General features: G+C 57.7%; 1 protein-coding gene across 4 annotated transcripts; it reads left to right on the plus strand.

Moving 5' to 3' along the window:
• The first annotated feature begins 361 nt into the window (after window positions 1-361).
• On the plus strand, window positions 362-15,133 carry CACNB3 (calcium voltage-gated channel auxiliary subunit beta 3). Of its 4 annotated transcripts, none has more exons than XM_054442208.2 (13): window positions 362-734; window positions 9,522-9,644; window positions 9,859-9,981; window positions 10,436-10,551; window positions 10,846-10,910; window positions 11,126-11,145; window positions 11,340-11,420; window positions 11,611-11,669; window positions 11,837-11,946; window positions 12,560-12,711; window positions 12,952-13,047; window positions 13,167-13,316; window positions 13,778-15,133. In XM_054442208.2, the coding sequence occupies exons 1-13, from the start codon at window positions 633-635 to the stop codon at window positions 14,090-14,092; spliced, it is 1,512 nt and encodes a 503-aa protein (XP_054298183.1). In that variant the 5' UTR covers window positions 362-632; the 3' UTR covers window positions 14,093-15,133. The 4 variants fall into 4 exon arrangements, with proteins under 4 accessions (XP_054298183.1, XP_054298185.1, XP_054298184.1 ...); XM_054442210.2 differs by lacking the exon at window positions 362-734 and adding an exon at window positions 1,051-1,913; XM_054442209.2 differs by lacking the exon at window positions 362-734 and adding an exon at window positions 4,567-5,153.
• Window positions 15,134-15,357: the final 224 nt, after the last annotated feature.

A 15,357-nucleotide genomic window follows, 5' to 3' on the forward strand; every position in this document is an offset into this window, starting at 1 on the left:
TGAATGGTCGAAGCTGAGCAACTTGGGGGTGGGTGGGTGGTAGGGGCTCCGTGATCCAATTGACTGCAGAGGGAGTTGGGGAGGAGGTGCCTTCTCAAAGCACTTTCCAGGTTAAATCCAGCCTCAGGAGGAGCCGGGAGTGGAGAGAGAATTTACTCTCCCCCAACTTACCTCCCTCAGAAATGGGGGCAAGTGGAGGGTCAGCTGAGCAGAGAGGGAAGAACAGTCTCCCGAGATCCCGGGGATGGGAGGATTGAGGGGAGGGGTCCCGGAAACTCCCAGGGGAAGTGGGTTAAAAGAACGGCCGGGAAGAAGGGTGGGACGCCCTCCACTGGAAAGGGAGAGCGTTCTAGTTAATGCTGAGGGGAAGTTGGGGACCTGGGTCAATCGGAGTCAGCGTGCGTCTGTCTCCATGAAGGGGGTCCGTCTCTCCCCGCCCCAGGCGCCGTCTTTGGTCTGGAGAAGGGTCCAGCCTGGGGGCGTTGGGGGTGTGAAGGGACCAATCAGCGGTCTGTCCGCTCAGAAGTGTCCAGAGAGAGAGCCAGCTGGGACTACACCCCCGCTCCCCCTTCCCCCGCCAGAACTTGGGCTTGTCCTGTTTGACGCACCCGCAGAAAGGGGCGGGAGGGGTAATGACCCGAGGAGCGGTCCCGCGACTCTGTACTCCCTGCTGCCCAGTCCCGGCCAGGACGCTGCCCGGCTTAGCTGAGGCGCCCCTCGAGACCAGGATGGAGGTAGGGACGGGCTAGGGTCCCGGAAGGGCGCGGGTGTCTCGAAGGAGCCCCACGGGGTGGGAATAAGTAGAGCGCAGCCTGGGGTCTCCTACTGGGGGTCTCGAGCTGGGACTGCAGTTCCTGGAGAAAGGAGGGGGAGAGGGGTTCGTCCTGGGCTTGGGCGGTGTCTGGATCCGGGGTGCGTCCCTCCTGCTCTGGCCCAGGCAGCGCCGCCTGCTGGCAGGGCCGGACCCCGCGGCCCGGGGACCGGACACCAGGCGGTGCCGCCACCTGGAGGGCGCGTGTAGCCGCCGGGCCAGCGAGCCCAGGGGGGCGCTGTAGCCGGTCGAGAAGGAGCCGCGTCGCTTCGCCTCGCCCTTCCCCTTCGCGGAGCTGAGACCCGCGGCACCAGAACCCAGGAGACAGGGGAGACGGCAGAGACTCCAAAGGCGCGGGGCGATCCCAGCTGGGTTCTCCCCACAGGGATGCCGATCCCGCTGGAGACACAGGGCCGAGCCGGGGACGGGTGGATGGGCGCCTTGACGCTTAGGAGGGCGAGCCGAGCACCAGCACTCTTGCTTTTCGGTCCTTTCCCCCGCCGAGGTCGGGGTCGAAGCAGCCGCCGCCGGAGGATGGGCGCCCGGCGCACGGAGCAGGGCCAGGAGGGAGCAGAAGCTTCCGCCAAGAGCTCAGGAGCTGGGACAGCCCTGGAGCTCTTCCTGCCCTTCTGCCTGCGGCGACGGAAGCTCCAGAGTCCCTACTCTTTCTCGGGAGGACTTTAGGGAAGAAGCAGAGGGACAGGGGAAGCCGAGGAGCGAGGGTGCGACGTGGGAATGGAAGGACAGTGGGAGGCACACGGAAAAACAGAACGGGGACCTTAGACAGGAGAGACGGAAGTGGAGAGAGGCTGGGCTGAAAGGCAGGGAGAGCCAGAGACTGACAGAGGCGGCGAGAAAGGAAGGGAGAGGGAGGGAGGGAGGAGGGAGGAGAAAGAGGGAGGGAACCAGGAGAGAGGGAAGAGAGCAGGCGGCGGAGCCGGGCGGGCATGGGGCGAGGCCAGGCGTGCAGGCGGGAGCAGCGTGCAGAGCAGCGGCCGGGTTGTGCTCCCGCCTCGGAGCCCCCGGCCCGGGGGAGAGGGAGAGGCCGCTAGCCTGGTCTATGTCTTTTTCTGACTCCAGTGCAACCTTCCTGCTGAACGAGGTAACCGTGGGGGGGGGCGGGGTCGTGGGAAGGGGTTCCCCACTGGGCGGGAGGAGAGCTCCGCTCCAAGCTAGGAAGGGGGCACGCGTTTGGGGGAGACTGCACCGATGGGGAGGGAGAGAAACCGGAGGAAGTGAGGCCAGGGGTGGAAGAGGCACCGGGTTAGAGAGGAGGGAGCGGCCAGAGCTGGCAGCTTCCTAGTACTGGGATTGGATGGGAGGAGAGGACTGACTGAGTAGCCAGAAAAAAGGGGCTAGATTACAAGAAGGGCTCTGCCAAGCTCCCCTAGCGCCTGTCCCTGAGTTCCCTGGCAGCCTAGCAGCCAGAATGGTAGGGGCCTCCACTTGGTCCAGATCTTAAAAACTGCTGGGGAGGAGTCTTTAAGTCTTCCCAGAAGGCCTAGCCTCTGCCTCAGTTTCCCCATTCAGTGCCCAGGGACTGGGATCTGCCTAGCTTCCTGGTACACTTAGAGGAGAAGCTAGAATATATTCTGAAACCTCCCAAGAAGGTTTCCATATATTCCAGCTCCCAAACCTGATTATTCAGGCTTTTCCTCTTATGTCTTGCTTCTATGACTTGGGTACCTGCCAGCTGCCAGTCTAACAACTGTCTCCTAGAAAGAATCAGCAGGAGGAGCCTCTCCCCTGATCCTTTATTGCCCTCAGCTCTCTCCCTTTATGTCCAGCCATGAAAAAGAAAAAAGGTTAGGGCTACATGGATACTGACAGGCACATGTCCTGTCACAGGACAAGAAGTCACCAAGTTGGCATTAGAACTGGAGTGGGCAGGTGTGGGTGAGATGAGAAATGAAAGGGGCATTGGATAGCAACCCAGAGATATGAGAAGAAGGAGGGAAGCTCTGAAGCTCCTGCAGGACCCAGGGGATGGGCCCAGGTATGAGGAACTTGAACCCATCTCCTGGGGATGGTTGGCATGGCAACACATGCCTCAGGAGCAGACTTAGACAACCTTGTCGCGGGAGATTACAAGGAGTGTGAGGAAGGAGTGCTGCCGATGGCAGATCCGCTGTTACCTACAGCCCCAGGATCTTCTGTGGGTGGAGAGAGTCCCAAAAGGAGAGGCCAGGAGAGTGGACGCAGGGATGGGAAGAGAAACAGCTGCCTCCGCCACTGCTTTCTTCACTAGAGCCATCTCCCAGGAGAAGAGCACCTTGAGGGTCTTACTCTTTGACACCTCTCCAGGCCCCTGAAAGGCAGAGGGAATTGAAGAGAAAGGATGAAAGAGGGGGATACTAGGAATACTGCGTAACTGGGTGAGGGCACAAAAGTGGGCAGTGTCTGGGAACTTCCAATACAGAAGAATCCAGTATATGACCAAACCCCAGTTGGTGCTGGACTCAGGAGAGGAGACGGTCCCTTCAGCCACAGGGGCTGCAACAAAGTTGCTTGTCAAACCCAGCATGAGGAAGGTGCTGGGCAAGGCTGCTCTGGGCCACCCACAGTAGACGGACTAAAGATGTCAGTCTGAAGATGCAGCTCTTCTTTGTCTTGCCAAGATAACACCGATAAGTGACCCAGGTGGAAAGCCACCTGGTTTGGGTGGGCTTTCTCTCTCCCATGCACAGTGCTTTCTACCATAGATCTTACTAAGCCATGTCAGAGTTTTGGATTTCTGATTCTCCTCAAGCCTAGGAGGGATGAGCAGATTGCTGAACTCCTGGGTGTGAGAAATTGGGAAAGGAAAAGGACTGAGCTCAGGGCCAAGACCATGGGCACCAGGAGGCCTCCAAGTGTAACCCCTGTCTACGCACATCCTCCTCGTGGGGCACAAAGGTAGGCAGTCAAAAATCAAAGAAGGAATTTTGCTCAGGAGATGAAAAAAGGAGAAGCTCAAATGGGTGGATCTTTGGGGAAAGTTTCCTCAAGATAAGGGCTGCGGCTCTCTTACCTCAAATCTCAATGCTCCTGTGAAGGAGACTGAGTGGTGCAGAGTGGTACAAGCCCTTCTGCTAAGGGGAGAATCTGGCCTTACCCTAGTGACTCCGAGGAGACTGGCCCTTTCCTCTCCCAACCCCAGTGCAGCCAGGATCCCACCCACAACTATCCCCCTACCTCCACCTTCTGGCTTCTTTCCCCCTCCCTTTAGGCTCACCTAAAACAGCCCCTTTCTGCCCCAGTTCCCAAGGATGCCTTGGCACTGTCTGGCACAATCCTTGGCAGGGAAGTGGGGAAGGGAAGCCCCATCCTGGCAGGACTAAGACAAAATCTATCCGTGCAACAGGTGTGGGGAGGCCTACCCAGCTCACGGAAAGTTCCCCCCTTCTCAAGGGTTGGGCAACACCGCCTTTGCCGCAGCGTCCCCGTACTGAGGGGGCCGGGCACCTGTTGGGCAGGAGCTGCCGTCCTGTCATTAGCCTGGGGGCACCAAGCCCATTTCCCCCCCGGGACCACTGCTGGGTTTGCTTTCGGAGCCTCTGGGACGCACGGGCCCAGACCCGCACTGCTGTCGCCTGGGACCCCTCCCCCGTCTGCCGCTCGTTCCCGCGCCTCTTCTGTCTCCCAGGGTCTCCCCATTTTCCTGTCCTCCCCGTCCTCCCTCTGCCTCTCTCTCTCCGGTTTCCTCGACACCTGCGCCCTCTCCAGTCTCCGCCCTGGTCGCGTCTCCCTCGCGGTCTCAGCGCCCCCTCCCTCCCCCGCCGCAGCCCTTTGTTTCCCGGCGGAGTAGTTCCTGGGTTGCCGAGCGTCTCTGTCTCCGCATCTCTCCTCGCCCCGCCTCCTCCCTGCCTGGATCCGCCCTGCCCGCAGCCTCTCCTCCCCTTCCTCCCCGCCGCTACGGCCCCGTAGGTGCTCGGGGACCCACCTTCCACCCAGCACGGGTCCGTTCCCCTCTCCCGGCCTGGCCCGGGCTCCCCTGTGGCCGCCGCCCCCGCCTTCTCCCGGGGAGGGGGTCAGGTGGGCGGGCACTATTGTTGTAGGAGCCGGCGCCAGATTCCTCAGCCGCGCTCGGGGTGGGACCGGCTGGGTTTGGGGGGTGGGGTGGGGGGAGCGGTGATTTGAGCTCCGAGCAGCTGGTCTTCGCGGCTCGCTCCCTCCTTCGCGCTTTCTCGCTCCCTGCCGCCGCCCGCAGGGCTGCGGGGCTCGGTGGCATCTCCCGGGCGCGGCCCGCAGTCCTTGCCCCTGCCTCCGGGCCGCTCCCGCCCCCGGCGCCGCTCGCTCCCCCCACCCGGACTCCCCCATGTATGACGACTCCTACGTGCCCGGGTTTGAGGACTCGGAGGCGGTGAGTGCCCACGGTGAGGGTGGGGGCGGGGAAGTTGGGGTGACACCTCCTCTCCCTTCAACCCTCTCCCCGGTTCAGGACTTTGAAAAACGCCTCAGTGGCAGGGCAGGGTTTGTAGGGGGGCGCTCTAAGAACGTGGGGAGATGGATTTTCATGCCAAGCGTTCCCCAGCGACCCAGACTCAGACCCTCAGGCATCGGGTGTGTGCAGAGAGGGGGCAGTATAGGGGAAGGGCTCAAGCAGGTGGCTCCACGGCCCAGGAAAGAGGGGTGGGAGAAGGCAGGGCTGGAGGCCAAGGGCACAGAGGCTGTGGAGAGGGAACACGCCATGTCTGGAGTTCCAAATTCTGGATTTCTGGGGTCTGAACACAACAGCTAGGAGAGCCGCCGAGGTGGCTGGGGAGGCAGACATTCCAGACCTCTTGTGCCTCAAGCAAACGACACATCAGGGAGCTGAGAGGACATCAGGGAGCCAGGGACCAGCGTCTTCAGACAGACGGATCCTAAAACTTGAGGAGCTCCATTATTCCCTTCCACCCCCTCCATCTCTGCTCATTGCCTCATCTCCTCACCCTTTCTCTAGCCCAGTTTCTCTCCCAGGCTGAAACCTGGGCGCCCAGCACATGGGTAGGCCAGGTGACTGAGCCCCATCTATTCCACAGCCCCCTGCTGAGGCTTCCTCTGAGCAGCGGGCATCCTGAGCTCTTGCCCAGCATGGAGGGCCTGGAGGTGAGGCCAGAGGAGCTGAGGGCCTGGGGATGGAGAGGAAGCGCTTTGCTCAGAGGAACAGGCAACCGATAAATATTTAATTCTCCTCTCTGCTTTTATCTCCTGACCCACTGAGACAAATCAGCTCATTAAGCAGTGATTCCCGGAGCTCAGACAGCAGGGAGAGTGCCTGGAAAGATGGGGCAAGAATGCGGAGCAGCTTCTCAGCCCCTTGGAGCTGCCAACTTTCCCTCAAATGTCCTGTAAGAAGGCCTCCTTAGGAGTGGACCACTAGATGACTTGGAAGGGGCCCCGATAGGTTGGAGCACCCCTGGGTCGGAAAGAGGAGTTCATGTTCAAGTCTTCTCCCATCACTTGCTGCCAGGCCCAGGATAGATGAATGCTGATGTTCAGAATAGGCAACTGTCCTTTTCTGGGACTGGGCTCCTTCTGGGCCCAATTCTCCATGGGGCCTCTGCGGCTAATTACATTGCCGCTAGAGCAGATCATTTTCAAGGCTCTGGTGGACACCTCTTTGTGACAGTTGAAGGGACAGCTGGTATAGCCCAGGGTGCCAAGGTGAGCTTGAGAACAAACCTCTCTGTGGGGCTGGATGGCCCTAGGAGGTTCTTCCCATCCCTGGTGAGAAGGCAAGGGCTATTGCAAGGAACAGACTGACATGTGGATGGTGTTGGAGGGCAGCCTGCTGACCCATTGCTCCCTCCCATCTCTCTCTGGCTCCTGATTGCCCTCCCCAACTTCCCTTTCTCTTGCCTGGCTCCTTGCTCTCCCTGAGGCCCCCTCTGAAGCAGTAGGAGGGAGATCAGGCTCTAAATAAATCCAACGGCTCATCTCCCTCCTCTCCTTCCCCCGTGCCAGGCAAGAGAGGAGCTGCAGCCTGCCCACACACTCACTAGGCAAGGGGGGCACCACCAGGGCACTGTGCCAACTCCTGGCAGCTCCAAAGTACTGAGACTCTGGCTATTTTGGCGTAGCAGGGTACAGGAAAGGTAAGACCCTAGATCATGCTTGGCAGGGCAGCCCTGGCCTCCCCAAGTAATACTGGAGCACTAGAGATGAGTGAGCCTGGAGGACTTGGGAGTAATGGAAAGGGGGTTCCATTCTGAGCACAACTCATTAAATATTTAGGGAGAGATCCTGTGATTCCCATCCCAGGGTGAGAGGTCAGGTAACCCAGATGCCCCAGGCGTTATGATTACTAAATTAGGCCGCCAGCAATGCCTCACGCCTGTAATCCCAGCACTTTGGGTGGCCGAGGCAGATCACTTGAGGTCAGGAGGTGGAGACCAGCGTGGCCAATATGGTGAAACCCTGTGTCTACTAAAGATATAAAAATTAGCCCGGCATGGTGGCGCATGCCTGTAGTCCCAACTACTCAGGAGGCTAGGGCAGTAGAATTGCTTCAACCCGGGAGGCAGAGGTTGTAGTGAGCCGACATTCCAGCCTGGGCATCACAGTGAGACTCTATCTCAAAAAAAAAAAAAAAAAAAAATTACTAAATTAAACCAGGCGTAGAGACTCATGCCTATAATCCCAACGCTTTGGGAGGCTAAGGTAGGAAGATGGCTTATGCCCAGGAGTTTGAGACCAGCCTAGGCAACATAGCAAGATCCTGTCTCTACAAAAAACTAGTAGGCATGGTAGCGCATGCCTGTAGTCCTAGCTACTCAGGAGACAGGAGGATCGCTTGAGCCCAGGAGTTCAAGGCTGCAGTGAGCTACGATTGTGCCACTACACTCCAGCCTGGGTGACAGAGCAAGACCTGTCTCTAAGTAAATAAATAAAATAATAAAAATAAAGATTACTAAATTGGGCTGAGAGCCTGGAGCACAGGCAGAAAAGGTCAGACTCCTCTTTTAGCACGGTGCTGGGCCTCTGGGACGTACCCGATGTATCTGTACCAAAGTGAGTGGTCATCTGCCTTGCCTCCTGCCTCCCAGCCTGTTGGCCCCTGTCTGGTCGCTTCAGACACCAACATCCCACAGAGGTTTCTCTTGTGTCCTAAGACCCCTGGGAAGGAGGTCCCTCACCCTGTGCAAACATTATTTCTGGGGTTCAACCCCCACTTATCCTGCTGCCATCCAGCCTCATTTTGTTCTCAGGAGAGATGAGGAACAGCCAGCGGACTACTCTTCTGTAAAATGAAAGATCTTTCCCCCTTGTGCTATCTTCAGGCCTTTGGTCTACTATAGACACTGTCTTTAGCCTAAGGCTCGAGAGCCTGAGCTGACCCCTAGCTGAACAGCCCTCTTGCCCAAGGCAAGGTGGGGGTAGAGGGCATGGTGGACAGCAGGTATGTGATTTTGCCTTCTCCTCTAAGAGTCTGGCCTCTGCTGCCTTCCGTAGGTGGTCATGCCCAGTGAGCGTGAGAGAATGTTCCTCCACCCGAGGACATTCGAAAGGCCGTTCCCCTATACACACACATACTCCTGCATGAACCCCTTATCTAGGCTTATCCCTTCTCTCTGCCACTGGCATCTCAGAATTGTGGGAAGTATCACTTGAGGCTTCTCCCCACAGAGAGGGAAAACTGAGGCAGGAAACGAAAGACTCCCTTTCCCTAGACAGAGGAGGAAACCCAGACATCCTAACCTCTGGGCTCTTGTCTCGGAGTCCAGCGTCCCTTACTCATTTGTGCCTCTCCCTCATGGCCTTGAAGCTGAGCTCTGTGACCGTCAAATGCACCCTCATTGCCCAAGACCTTTCCTATGGGCAGGACTCAGAGACTCTCCTTGCTCATGTTACCCCCTCCCCACATCCCCGGGGTCCTGCTCCGTAGCTAGGTTGCCTGGCACTAGCATAGCCTTCTTCTAGGGCTGATGTCCCCTGGGCCTGGGAAAGGAGTGGGGAGATGTAGGCCAAGTGGTAGGCGTGGCCCAGCCTCACCTGCGCCCAGGGAGACAGCTTTGTGTTCTTCTTGGTCTGTGTCTTGTTTGCTGCCCACACCTGGCCAGATGCCCCAGCAGGTGTGGGAGGAAGAAAAGTAGGGGGTGGGGAGAGCAAAGGGGAGGCAACTTCTAGGAGCTGGCAGCTTTGTGTCCTCCTCTTCACCCTGGAAGGGTAAGGACTCACCATTTGGGAGCCTTCAGAGCCTTATTGGAGTAGGGAAAGTGGGATCTTAGGGGGCAGATGGCTGGATCCCCATACTCAGGACTGGTGCTGTGCCAACCAGTGTCTCTTGACTGTTGCGGCTGGCTGGACTCCTGCCAGGCATCTTAAAGGGATGATGTCCAGGCTGCTTTGCAGGCTGCTGTGAACAAGAGGGCTGGGTCTCCTGGATCCAGAATCATCTCTAATACATCATCTTCAGCATACCTCCCTTCCCTCGGCTCAGAGGACATGTTAGAGGGGAGAAAAGGGAGGAAAGAGAGAAGTGAAGGCTCTATTCAAAGCTGCATTATTAATAGGCTTGGGGGAGGAGGGGCCCAGATCTTTGCACCTATGGATTGGGCCAGCTTTCCTGTAGCCTCAGAGGCACTGGGGCCCTTCTCAGGAGATAGGAGGGGCCATAGGGACCCAGCCACCCCCTTGGAGATGGAGAAACTGGGGGCAATAGAGGCAACACTGTAAGGTGAGGAGGGTGCCTCCATAGCATCCTTCATGCCAGAGCCTGGGAGTCACAGCCTCTTTCCCAACCCAGGGTTCAGCCGACTCCTATACCAGCCGCCCATCTCTGGACTCAGACGTCTCCCTGGAGGAGGACCGGGAGAGTGCCCGGCGTGAAGTAGAGAGCCAGGCTCAGCAGCAGCTCGAAAGGGCCAAGGTATACTTTCTGGGCATGGGGCAAGACAGGAGGCCAAGCTAGGTGGAAACCTGCACTCGGTCCTAAGTCCCAAGGGGTCCTTGGGCAGGATGTCCTTGAGTGTGAGAGGGTGTATATGATGGGCGGAGGCCACGGCCTTCTGCTGTTGGGGCACTGAAGCTGGAAGGGGTGCTTCGAGGCTTCTCTCACTTGCACTAATGGCCAAATTCTCCAGCACAAACCTGTGGCATTTGCGGTGAGGACCAATGTCAGCTACTGTGGCGTACTGGATGAGGAGTGCCCAGTCCAGGGCTCTGGAGTCAACTTTGAGGCCAAAGATTTTCTGCACATTAAAGAGGTGATCGACCCCCCTACTTCCAGAAGCCTCTAACACTTCATTTTCTTGCTCTTGCTCCAGATCCCAATGCTTCTGACTTCAATCCTCAGTCTAATTCCCCAAGCTAATCAGCTCTTCTCCTTAACACACCTGTCCACCCCTCATATCTAAGATCTCATCCCCAGGGTCTCCATCCTTCTGAGACCTGGCTTGGGCATCAGTCCTCATGTCTGTCAAGTGAGCAGTTAGATTAGCTGCCTCCGAGGTCCCCTGTGACAGCTGCAGTGCCTCACTCAGAAATCCTGGGTGGCCCGAACTTGGCTGTCCTTTCCCCTGGCCCCTTTTGCCCACAGCCCCTTGCATTGCATTCCTCAGACCAGCTCAGTGACTGCCTCGCTGGCTCCTTCACATTGAAGAGCCAGGACTGGGGCGGGGCGCTCCTCTCACCACCTCTTCCTGCTCCACCTACCCCCAGAAGTACAGCAATGACTGGTGGATCGGGCGGCTAGTGAAAGAGGGCGGGGACATCGCCTTCATCCCCAGCCCCCAGCGCCTGGAGAGCATCCGGCTCAAACAGGAGCAGAAGGCCAGGTGAGAGTTGAGCTATGAGTCAGTAAACACACCCCAAACACTTGCACTGCACCCACAGGACACGTCACCGTGCATGCCATACACATGCATATCCCCCTGAAATACACATACACATATGCCCAGCTCTCCACACTCACACTAAATAAATCTACAAACACACACACACATTGCATGTACACCTGTCTCACTAGATAAAGCATATGGAATTGTGTACAATTATTAAATAATGCATAGAACATACATACACAGAGACACATTCTTCTCTCCCTCTCTCTCGCCTCCCTTTCTTCTCAGGAGATCTGGGAACCCTTCCAGCCTGAGTGACATTGGCAACCGACGCTCGCCTCCACCATCTCTAGGTAGCCTCCCCCCAACCCACCCATTTTGGGTAGGTGGGTAGCTAAGACACAGGGAAAGGGGGGATCCTGCCCAAGTGAACTGTGTGGGAAGGGTTTGTGGAGGGATCAGAAGGGGTGGGGAGAAGCCAGTATGTCCCCTGGGGACGGGGATACCATGCCCCCAGGGACCTTTCCCCCTTCACCAACTTTAATCTTATATTTCCTTTTCCAAAAAGCCAAGCAGAAGCAAAAGCAGGTGAGTCAAGGAAGGGACCTGGGCTGGGGGGATCATGGCTTATGACTCTGGGGACAGTGTTCTAGGCAGTCATTGTTGGAGGGTAGAACAGAGAGGGGAGGGAGCCCAGAACCTCTGGATCTGCCCTGACGCCAACCAGGCATGAGACAGGCACCAGGGCCATGGTTTCTACTGACCTCATGTCCATTCTGCAGGCGGAACATGTTCCCCCATACGACGTGGTGCCCTCTATGCGGCCTGTGGTGCTGGTGGGACCCTCTCTGAAAGGTTACGAGGTGAGAGGAGGTCCTTGACCCCAAAGAGTCGCCTCTACCAAGCCTGCCACAGGAAGTCCCTAGGGAAAGTGGAAGGGGTGTGTCTCCTCCCTCCACGGTGTGTATGTGGAGGGCATTGACTCTGGAGCCATGCATGGGGAGGCTGCTTCTCTCCAAAAGGGCCCTTCATCAGTGCCATGCCCTCCCCCAGGTCACAGACATGATGCAGAAGGCTCTCTTCGACTTCCTCAAACACAGATTTGATGGCAGGTAAGCTGCCCTGGCCTGAGGTGGCCTGAGAACCAAGGAGAAGCTCATGGCCTACTTCCAGATGCCTGTAGCTAGTCTTCTCTAAGGGAAGAGTTAGTGGGAGCTGAGTAAGGAGAGGCTGAAGCACAGGTTTAGAAGCAAGCTGTGATTCTCCACTCCCACCCCAGGATCTCCATCACCCGAGTCACAGCCGACCTCTCCCTGGCAAAGCGATCTGTGCTCAACAATCCTGGCAAGAGGACCATCATTGAGCGCTCCTCTGCCCGCTCCAGCATTGGTGAGAAGTCCCCACCACCTGCTTCTGTGCCCACCCAAGTGCCAGTGAGAACCTTCCTCCTCCCTTTTCTTTTTTTTTTTTTTTTTTTTTTTTGAGATGGAGTCTCGCTGTGTCGCCCAGGCTGGAGTGCAGTGGTGAGATCTCAGCTCACTGCAACCTCCACCTCCTGGGTTCAAGCAATCTTCCCATCTCAGCCTCCCGAGTAGCTGGGACTGTAGGCACCCATCACCACGCCTGGCTAATTTTTGCATTTTTAGTAGACACGGGGTTTCACCATGTTGGCCAGGCTGGTCTCGAACTCCTGACCTCAAGTGATCGGCCCACCTTGGCCTCTCAAAATGCTGGGATTACAGGCATGAGCCACCATGCCTGGCCCCTCTTCCCTTTTCTCTTCCTTACCTCCTTGTCTTTCTGCCCAACTCCTCTACCTGCCCCCAGGATTGGCAAGAACACACCCCTCCTCCTCAATTCCCATTCCTTTGCCTGTCCAGGCTTTGATGAATGCCCTTTTCCTCCAATTCCTTCATGTCCACCATTCGGGAGCCCTCAAAGCCTGCTGGAGCGAGCAGTGGGCAGAGCTCCTGGTGAGCACTGCTGCTGCCTCCCTCCATAGCGGAAGTGCAGAGTGAGATCGAGCGCATATTTGAGCTGGCCAAATCCCTGCAGCTAGTAGTGTTGGACGCTGACACCATCAACCACCCAGCACAGCTGGCCAAGACCTCGCTGGCCCCCATCATCGTCTTTGTCAAAGTGTCCTCACCAAAGGTAAGTCAGCTGGGCTCATGGAGGAGGCCCACAGGGCTGTCCTACTAGAATGTGGCATGACTCTACTTGGTCCCTGCCTGGGGCACCTGAGTTCCCTTTTCCTGCTGCCCTTAACACAACTCTGAGTCATCCTCACCTGCTACTGATGCCACAAGTGGAGGAAATGCCCAGCTCTGCCCGGGCTCAGCTCTGCCCAGAGTCTTGAGAGACTCCAGGCCTAGCTCTGCCCTCCTGGCTCAGGTACTCCAGCGTCTCATTCGCTCCCGGGGGAAGTCACAGATGAAGCACCTGACCGTACAGATGATGGCATATGATAAGCTGGTTCAGTGCCCACCGGTGAGTGCCTGGGTCAGCTGCTCCTGTGCCCACTCCCCCAGGGCTGCGGCAGTGATAGAGATGGGTGGGGGGCTGCTGCTGAGGGGAAACCAACGTTGCACCTTCCTCCCCCTCCCCAGGAGTCATTTGATGTGATTCTGGATGAGAACCAGCTGGAGGATGCCTGTGAGCACCTGGCTGAGTACCTGGAGGTTTACTGGCGGGCCACGCACCACCCAGCTCCTGGCCCCGGACTTCTGGGTCCTCCCAGTGCCATCCCCGGACTTCAGGTAACCATTTCCAGTGGGCAGAGATGCTCAAGCTAAGCCAGCCAAGGCACTGCCCCTCCCTGCCCAGAGGACTGTCCTTGGCCTCCAGTTCAGCATGCCAAAGGATTGTACAATTCTCAGCTCTGCTCTACAGAGCTAGTACAGACGGGCAAAGGAACTTCCTGAGGAGAGAGGGAATCAATCAATGAGATGGATACGTCAGAGATTAGTTTCCTAGGGGTCAAGAGAAACACAATCTCCAAACCTTCTCCCAGGCTGCCTTGAAGGCAGAGCCTGAATTTTGCAGGAGTCGAAGCTCCAGTTTTCTCTCTCGGAAGAGGAAAAATGCTCCAGCATGCTTCTTCCTTGCACTATTTCCTGTACCAGGGAATTGAGAGTTGAGGGGGGAAGAATCTCGCACCTCACCAGAAGACAAGGTGAGGTCTGTACTGCCTCACTGAGAGCTGTTGTATGGCCCCCAGAACCAGCAGCTGCTGGGGGAGCGTGGCGAGGAGCACTCCCCCCTCGAGCGGGACAGCTTGATGCCCTCTGATGAGGCCAGCGAGAGCTCCCGCCAAGCCTGGACAGGATCTTCACAGCGTAGCTCCCGCCACCTGGAGGAGGACTATGCAGATGCCTACCAGGACCTGTACCAGCCTCACCGCCAACACACCTCGGGGCTGCCTAGTGCTAACGGGCATGACCCCCAAGACCGGCTTCTAGCCCAGGACTCGGAGCACAACCACAATGACCGGAACTGGCAGCGCAACCGGCCTTGGCCCAAGGATAGCTACTGACAGCCTCCTGCTGCCCTACCCTGGCAGGCACAGGCGCAGCTGGCTGGGGGGCCCACTCCAGGCAGGGTGGCATTAGACTGGCATTAGGCTGGCACTAGGCTCAGCCCCCAAAACCCCCTGCCCAGCCCCAGCTTCAGGGCTGCCTGTGGTCCCAAGGTTCTGGGAGAAACAGGGGGCCCCCTCACCTCCTGGGCAGTGACCCCTACTAGGCTCCCATTCCAGGTACTAGCTGTGTGTTCTGCACCCCTGGCACCTTCCTCTCCTCCCACACAGGAAGCTGCCCCACTGGGCAGTGCCCTCAGGCCAGGATCCCCTTAGCAGGGTCCTTCCCACCAGACTCAGGGAAGGGATGCCCCATTAAAGTGGCAAAAAGGTGGGGTGTGGGCACCATGGCATGAGGAAGAAACAAGGTCCCTGAGCAGGCACAAGTCCTGACAATCAAGGGACTGCTTTGGCATCCAGGGCCTCCAGTCACCTCACTGCCACACATTAGAAATGAGACAATCATAGCCCCCCAGGGTGGCACACCCATCCATTTGCTGGGGTGTGGCAGCCACATCCAAGACTGGAGCAGCAGGCTGGCCACACTCGGGCCAGAGAGAGCTCACAGCCGAAGCTCTTGGAGGGAAGGGCTCTCCTCACCCTGCCAAGAAGCTTCTTAACATGTGACAGGACCAGGGACCAGGAGCATGGTGAAGCCAAGTGGCAGACGGGAGCCAACCTGGATGGGGGTTTGGGGAAGGAAGGCGTGTGTAGCAGAGAACTTAGGGGGGCCTCTTTGCCTTTCTCATTCTTTTGCCCTGCATCCTGTCATTTCTGTTCTTGTCCCTCATACATCCTGGGAGAACCGGGCTCCAGACTTTGTTCCCTGACTCATAGCTGCCGCTTGTTAGGTTAGGGTTAGATGGGGAGAGACAGGGCACAGAGGACCTGTTTCCCCGGCTACTCTTGCCTTATGGCTCTAGTGTGTGACCTACAGAGCATGCTCCACAAGCCCCTGCCTCACCTCACTGTCATCACTAATAAACATCATGCACAGTCCCTCCGGCTTCTGTTCTGTCTGTGATGCGGCCCAAGTCTAGTGGAGGGAAAGATGTGTTTGGGCCGCCCTTCTCTCAGAGGATCTGTCCAGCGGGAAGGGGACAAAGGCAGAGCTGAGGAGGCACTCCACTCCCAGGCATCCCCACTCCTCATGCCCAGGTGTCAAGAGGGAGACATCCAGCAGCATGGAAGGGGCTTGTCCTGGGATGTGGGGAAGAAGACAC

This window comes from Pongo pygmaeus, chromosome 10 (assembly GCF_028885625.2).
Source record: "Pongo pygmaeus isolate AG05252 chromosome 10, NHGRI_mPonPyg2-v2.0_pri, whole genome shotgun sequence".
Classification (NCBI taxonomy): domain Eukaryota; kingdom Metazoa; phylum Chordata; class Mammalia; order Primates; family Hominidae; genus Pongo; species Pongo pygmaeus.

Coding starts and splice junctions, on each gene's coding strand:
- CACNB3 (XM_054442208.2), top strand. CDS start 633: ATGACCCGAGGAGCGGTCCCGCGACTCTGTACTCCCTGCTGCCCAGTC. Junction 735..9,521: donor CCCTCGAGACCAGGATGGAG/GTAGGGACGGGC, acceptor TTCCCAACCCAG/GGTTCAGCCGACTCCTATAC. Junction 13,048..13,166: donor AGCTGGTTCAGTGCCCACCG/GTGAGTGCCTGG, acceptor CCCCCTCCCCAG/GAGTCATTTGATGTGATTCT.